At 33.6% G+C, this 7,750-nt stretch overlaps 1 protein-coding gene across 49 annotated transcripts in view; it reads right to left on the bottom strand.

Moving 5' to 3' along the window:
* The window catches only part of LOC143250436 (uncharacterized), a 59,769-nt gene extending 53,847 nt beyond the window's left edge, over positions 1 to 5,922 (bottom strand). For 37 of the 49 annotated variants that reach the window (XM_076500965.1, XM_076500963.1, XM_076500964.1 and 34 more), the window contains exon 1: positions 5,597 to 5,922. In XM_076500965.1, the coding sequence (XP_076357080.1) occupies positions 5,597 to 5,654 (58 nt within the window). In that variant the 5' untranslated portion in view covers positions 5,655 to 5,922. Of the gene's footprint in view, positions 1 to 3,896; positions 3,962 to 5,309; positions 5,411 to 5,596 lie in introns of all 49 variants that reach the window. The other 12 variants (XM_076500949.1, XM_076500936.1, XM_076500920.1 and 9 more) reach the window with 9 other exon arrangements.
* Positions 5,923 to 7,750: the final 1,828 nt, after the last annotated feature.

Genomic DNA, 7,750 nt, shown 5'->3' on the forward strand with positions numbered 1-7,750 from the left:
GTGAGAACAAGATACTTTTGTTATACAATATGCACATTCCGTTTGCACAATCTCTAAAACTTTATCTGAAGCGTCATCCAATATCCATGTCTACCATATCAAGTATTTTTCACACACAGTCTTGTGCAATCAGCAGTCACATGAAATGTTGATAACTCACATATCAAATGTATAATACCATATTTAATGGCAGTCTGCAAAAGGTTGAATCATGTACAGTTTACTGAGAGTTAAGTATTTAAATAAAACATCTTGAAAACTTTGAACCCTCATTGTTTATTATTTTCAATATTTACTTTCTAATATCAATATTTTTGTAGCTGATACATAAAATTATGATTAAACTTAAAAATTACTTACACAAAATATAATGCACATCTATCACTTCAGTGATCTACATCTAGTAAATACTGTTGTAACAATCTATTAAGCAGGCTTTAAACTACATTATAATAGAAACATCAGTCTATTACACAATAATTATGCTCCATAAACCAGGTGCTTCTCTTTAAAATAACTTTGAAAATTCAAATTTAAATGCTACTAGCACTAGTAGAAGTTTGGTTGATTTAGTGTTTTATGGCACAAAGCAGCTAGGCTATCTGCACCGAACATCTGGTAAAAAGTTAAAATTTAGTAAAATTCATAAAAGGAAATTAAGGTAAAACAAAACAAAGTTAAAAAAACAAACAGCATAAAACCAATGTTTACATCTAGTCTACAACATTAAGAGAACAATTACAGTAATACAAATTTTAAAAGGACTTTCTGTAGCATAACTGTAATTATCATAACTTGCCAGGAAGACTAACAGGCAAGTACAAAAACTGCAGTCAGTCATCTGAAGTTGGTCTTTCCAGTCCTGGTTCCAAGTTATTTGATGTTATAGCCATTTTCAAAAAGTATGAAAGTTTTAAAAGACTTGTAGCAAAATTTTAATAATAACTCCCCAGGATAACTAATGGGTAGTTCAAACAGCAGTGTTAGTCACCTGAAGTTGGCTTTTCCAGTCCTGGTTTCGAGTTATTTAACATTACAACCATTTTCTAATTTCAAATCAAACTAGAGAGACTGTGATTCTGAAAAGGGAATCACATTAAAAAAGATCTAAATTTAATGGGATTAAAAAGATTGATGTCCTTTAACAAACTAAAAACATAACTAAGGTGGACAGTGTCACCATCACCAGTAACACTGTCTGATGTTACGGACAAGCCTTGGAACAGAACATGTTTAAAATGGTGCCATCGTTGAGAGTCGTAACAATGGCAAGAAAGTAAAATGTGGCTCATGGTAACTTGAGTGTTACACAAACTACACACTGGTACATCAGTTCCAGATAAAAGAAAATGATGAGTTAAAAAACTGTGACCAATGTATAGTCTAGATAGAACAACTTCCTCTTTCCAATCCTTATGGAAGCAAGATGGCCAAAGTCCAATATAGGGTTTTATTTGGAGAAGCTTGTTTTTGCATTGCTCACTCCAAGTCACTGCCAGCTTGCACAGAGCTAAGCCTTGAATACAGGACCATAGTCCATGTATGGAATAGGCACAGCAGTGATAGTGCCAGAGCAGATAGATTTGGCTGCAGTATCTGCAAGCTCATTCCCTCAAATACCAGCATCCAGAAAAACTGTATAGAAGTAGATGTTCAAGAGAAATGAGCCAGTCAGTTTTAAATATCAGCAAGAACAGGACGTGAACTAAAGTGAAGCAATTCCAGGGCCAGTAGAAAACTAAGCAAGTCAGTATAAATAGTGTAGTTTGGGTACTGCTTAGCTTCTGTGTGATCCAGGGCAAGAGAAATGGTGTACAGTTCAGCAGTAAACACAGAAGCTGTAGTGAGGATTCTGCACGCAACCACCGAACTGCAACAAACCATGCCAGAGCCCACAAAATTACCTGATTTGGAACCATCCTTATAAATTGGAATGGAAAGATTGTTCAAAAGATGTTCAGTAAATAAAAGACGGTACTTCCAATCAGGAGTATCTGCCTTTCTCATATGACTTAAAGAAAGGTCACATTTGGAAACTGTAATAAGCCATGGTGGGATGGGCTGACCAGTGGATTCTGCAATGTTATCCAAAAACAGACTCAATTCATCCAACTGTGCCTGGATACAAAGGCCAAAAGGAGCAATGGCAGATCATCTGTTCTGAAAAAGTATGGCCCACCATGGAAGGAAAACACAACCCCAGGTGGGATGTTTTGGTAAGGAACAAAGTTTCAAATCATATAGTAAAAACAGTTGCAAATGGCAGAAGTGAAAAGATGGTTCATGAGATTCTGTGTATAAGTTCTGAACTGGGAAAGTGCAGAAAGCCCAAGTGCAGAGCTGAAGTCCTTGATGATGAATGGGGTCCAGCATCCTTAAGACCGAGGGTCTGGCAGAGCCATAGACAAGTGATCCATAGTCGAGTTTCAACTGAATAACAGCACGATATATCTTCAGCACAGAACATCGATCTGCACCCTAAGTGGTGGAAGAGAGGACACAGAAGATGTTCACTGCTTTGTACATATGACCCGTAGCTGCTTGATGTGTGGTATAAAGGTCAGCTTACAGTAAAAAATAAGCCCCGTGAACTTTGTCTTGGGGACCACAGGCAGCACAACTTTACCGATACAGTGTTCAGGATTTTACTAAATGAAACACAACTAGAAATTGTTTTCCATTTAACCCTTTCACAATGGGCTTGGCATAATATACACAAGTTGGTCTACACACTTGCACGTCAGGTATTTGCACTGTAACTTTTGATACAAGATTACAAGTATTTTGCTCACAAAAAATATATTTTTTAATGAAATATTTTTACTAAAGAATTGTTTGTGAAAATACATTTTTTTCTTACTGGTCTGATACAGTCACATTTCAATTATTATACATGTATACAGATTATTACCATTTAGAAAATACAGATCAATAAATAATGTAAAGCAAACAATTATCTCTTCTAGCTATGACCTTTGATGGCATTCATTACTGAGCCTTTTAAAATTTTGCACATGGATATGAATTTTTAGATTTTGATATATACAGTTGGATAGCCAAAAAATAATAAATCACTCTACTGATACCACAAAAATCTACTGTAATATGTTAAACTTAGTAACTAAAATTTACTTAGATTTTAAAAAATATAAAACTTCAAGCAAACAAAAGATACAGCATAGTTTCTTGAAATCTTGGTTTGATCAAATTGGGGCAGCCTTTTCACAGACTAAAATGGCTGAATAATCCTTCAGGGGTCATTCTAAGCTGTTGATTGGTTATTTACATGCCATATACTGAAATAAGTGTAATTTATGACAGTTTGAGTCAGTACATAATCCATATCTCAGGGAAATATAAAATCAAGATATTCTTACTTTATATTCTAGCTTGTGTGTGTGTGTGTGTGTAATTTGAGATCCTAATTTATATGGAGCTATCAACTAAGTATGTTGACATCAGAAAAATCTAATTTTAAACAGTGCTCCATCAAACATACCACGATACTCACTAAAATTATATTCACATGGGTTATTTTAATATTTGCTTTTAAATTATGAACTTAAATCATATATAATATTAATGTTTCAATTATAATATATACTTTGATTCCAAAATGCTTGACAATTTCATAAAATAGCAATTTGCAATGCAAGTCAACAAATGCGATGACATGGCCTTTACCTGTCTGAGAAGGATTAACTCGCAGCCCAAATTTCAAAGATTTCTATTATACGTTTTAACTGAAAATCGTACTGGAATTGAAATGCAAGATTCAACTGTTACTGAATAGCAAATATTTATTATTTATTCCACAACACAGATAACAAATTACTTTGAAACTTTAGTTTTTGAAAATAACAATTAAGCAATGAGCTCATAAATTTATACATCACCTGGTTTGTTTCTTTGTGTTACATCAAATTCACATTAGGCTATTTGTTGCAACAACCATAAGGAACTGAAATAGATTTGAGGGATGTTAAATCCTAAGACTTACAGCTTTCTTATCAGGGGGTATAACCAAGTTTGGTTTATAGAATTAAATATGAAACCATACAGTAATTTAGTACGTTACATCCTACAATGCTTTGCATTCCACAAACTATTACATTTACCCTTTATTAATTTACAAGGATGGTGTAATTTTTTTCTTTTTAATTTAAGCTTCATGAAGTTCCTAGTCACATTAGTTAAAAATTTAAAGAGCTGTTAATACAACAAAACTAATGAAAACTTGTCAGTTATGGTTTTCAAAAATTACATCTAAACCAAAATTGCTGAAGCTATGAAAAAAGCCACAGTCACCTATGATTCATAATTCAATTTCACACAAGGCTGTACAAGGGCTGTATGCACTTGCCATCCCTAATCCAGCAGTGATAGACTAAAGGGAAGGTGATTAGTCTGCATTGCTCATTACCAACTGTTACTCTTATCAACAAGTAGTAGAAATGACCATAAAATAATGCCTCTACAGTTGTAATACCTCAGTACTTTAATTTGCATACATCTCAGTTTTTAGGGTGCATATTTATCATTGAGATTTTCAGTTTTCAAATATGTGCCAATTCTTTTTTTTTTATGATTAAACTATTCACTACTGAAAAATATTCTTGCCAATATTTCTATTAAAACTTCTAAGATGTCTTGCTGAACTCTAGTCATCACTAAATACTAGAAATGTAAAGTCTACTCTTGTCACTACCAAATATCAGAAATCAATAACCTACTGCTAATTTACAGTTAAAAACATTATTTACAATAAAGAAAGACTTGCCTTTGCTACCAGAAATCAATTATAAAATGAATTATTGAGAAATTTTAGCATTACATGAATGTTTTCATGAGGTAAATTATTCTATTATAACTTCAGAAGTTTTAGAATTATGTACAAAATGAATAATGAAATTTAAGTTATCATTTTATAACAATTTTCATAAGTTACAGTTTAGAACGCTAATATTTTGAAACACAAGCAAATAGAAAAAAAACAACAGAAGAATATGATTTATTTCTCTGTGACAGAAATGTGGAAGCTCTTCAAGGTTTTGAGCTTCGCAAGTGTCACGTAGATGGAATGCGAGCCACTGGGCGTGATTTTTTCGCTATTTACTCTTTAAGGTTTAAGGTTTACTCTTAACTAAAATCATACTAACGATTAATACTAATGTTATCTATGTATGTATGTATGTATGTGTGTGTATATATATACACACGCATGAAATATTATAGGTAATTAAACCTTTGACTAGTACTAGGTTATTAATTAAAATAAAGTAGCAACTTCAGATCAGTTATTATGTTACCAGATATAAGGCTTCCTTTCAAAAACCTTAGCCTACGACTGAAGTCTCTATCTTGATTCACCCAGGTATCAGTATGTCTACATAATACGAGTACGAAGAGTCTAAAATGAAATAAAGTCACTTTACAAATTACAGCCCCCTCCCCTTCTGAGTAACTTAAAGTGAAGAAATAATGTAAATTCCATCAATTGCTTATGAATAAAAATGAATTGTGAATGGTAATTATTTGTAAAAGAATGAAAATTACAACAACCAGAAATAAAAACAAGCTTATTTTTCAAACTGACCTTTTCCACTATTGCTCTTCTTTGCTTCGACTTCCGCCATAACATTAACAGAGAACATACGTCATCAAGCAATACGCATGCTCCTTTAAATCAAGCATATTATTATTAAAAGACACGGCCCCCCTGGATTAATAATTTCTAAAAATTATAAACTACAACTTGAAACACGAAAAGTGTAGAAATTTTGTTGAATATTTCGTAATATTTCTGTAAAACTTACACATATGTATACAGATCATCACTTTCAGTTGTACCAAGGATTAGAATTTCTCATTTTGGTTACACCCACGTTGAGAACGGTAGCTGTTTGTTATTTATATATTTTGGGAGCATACATGAAAATAAAAATACCAGTTACGTAATTTTATTAAATGAAAAGCCTGGAGTTCTTCAATTGTAGCCTTTATTTGAAAATTAGTCTGATTGATTGTTGTCACGATTTACAGAACTTTGTGTTATAACTCTTTTTTTTTTCATATATAGAATTATTTATAAACGGGAAAAGACAGTAAAGTGTATTGCATAGTTAGAGTTGCATATTATTACGTATGTGCAATGGAGATTAATTTTGACTTACATGTGGTCCAGGCTCAGAAAGTTTGTAAGTTTTAAATATAAAATAACTTTATATAATAACTTAATTTGTTTTATTAAAAAACAAACAACAAAATACTTTAACGTAACTGACATTACAATCTTTATGACATTGTTTACTTTGCGAAGAATATATTTAATTAATTTTCGATTTAGATATAAAAGGGCCCTTGTTTAGAAAATCACAACATATAATGTATACAAAAGCAAATACATATAATAAAATGAGAAAATTTCTGCAACGCCGAGTAATAATAATTTCAATTTAAAAAATAATAAGAAAGAACGCATAAAATTTGTGTTTTATATGATAAACACACACTGCTAGCCAAAATCTGAAGGAAAATGAACATAAAGAAAAAATATGCATTTTGCGTTGTTAGACTCAATCACTTATTCGAGTAGAGCTTCGAAAGATGGAAATAAGAAAAGGAAAAATAAAAATAAAAACCTTTTTAAACATTTAATAGGGAAAATGTGAACACTATGAAATTAGCCTAAATACCAGGTGGTCAAAAGTTTAAGACCACACAAAAAAAGAAGTTCTAAACTTCTTTTGGGTAGGAAATGCCCAACAAGAGGTCTCAGTAGTGAGTTGCACGGCCGTCAATGCGAATAACTTCAAACATTCGCTTTGGCATGATCGATATAAGCGTTTCCAGAAGGCTGGCTTGAATGTTATTCCAAGTGGTGAAGATGGTTTCACGAAGATCATGTACTGTTTGGAATTGACGTCAATTTCTCTATACTTCCCTTGCCATCCACCCCCAAACATTTTCAGTGGGGTTCAGTTTGGGCGAACACGCTGGATGGTCCAAAAGAATCACGTAATTCGCCATTAAAAAGTCCTTTGTCTTGTGGGTGTTGTGTATTGCAGCGTTGTCCTGCTGAAAAATCCAGTCATTTTCACACAAGCGAGGGCCTTCAGTCAATAAGGATGCTCTTTTAAACATGCAAATATAGCCAGCTGCTGTTTGACGCCCCTGTATAACTTGAAGCTCCATTGTTACATGGAAGGAGAAAGCATCCCAGATCATAATGGAACCTCCTCCACTGTGTCGTGTAGAATATGTCTCTGGTGAGATATCCTTATTTTGCCAGTAACGTTGGAAGCCATCTGGACCATCCAGGTTAAATGTTTTCTCATCAGAGAACAAAACCTATGTTCAATGTTTGGTGCTTCTCAGCAAAGTTTAACCGAGCTGTTTCGTGGTGTGGAAGGAGGCGTAGCCTTTGAAGACATTTACGGTTTTTAAAGCCTTTCTCTCGTAGATGTTGTCTTATTGTTCTTGAGCTGCATTCTGCGTCCGTAAGGCTCTAATCTGGTTCGACGATCGTCTGATATCTTGCTAGACAACCCGTTGAATCCTCCTACTCAATGCCAGCGAAATTTTCTTGGGCCGACCACTTGAAATTCTCGTTCTGTATCCCTCAGAGTCTTTTAAGAAATTTGCAACAGCATTTTTACTACGCCCAATCTCAGGGGCGTAGATTCTGGGGGGATGGGAGTGATACACCCCCTTCATTTTAGGTGGAGGTATGATGCATACAATCATCCCC

This window comes from Tachypleus tridentatus, chromosome 5 (genome assembly GCF_004210375.1).
Source record: "Tachypleus tridentatus isolate NWPU-2018 chromosome 5, ASM421037v1, whole genome shotgun sequence".
NCBI classification, from domain to species: domain Eukaryota; kingdom Metazoa; phylum Arthropoda; class Merostomata; order Xiphosura; family Limulidae; genus Tachypleus; species Tachypleus tridentatus.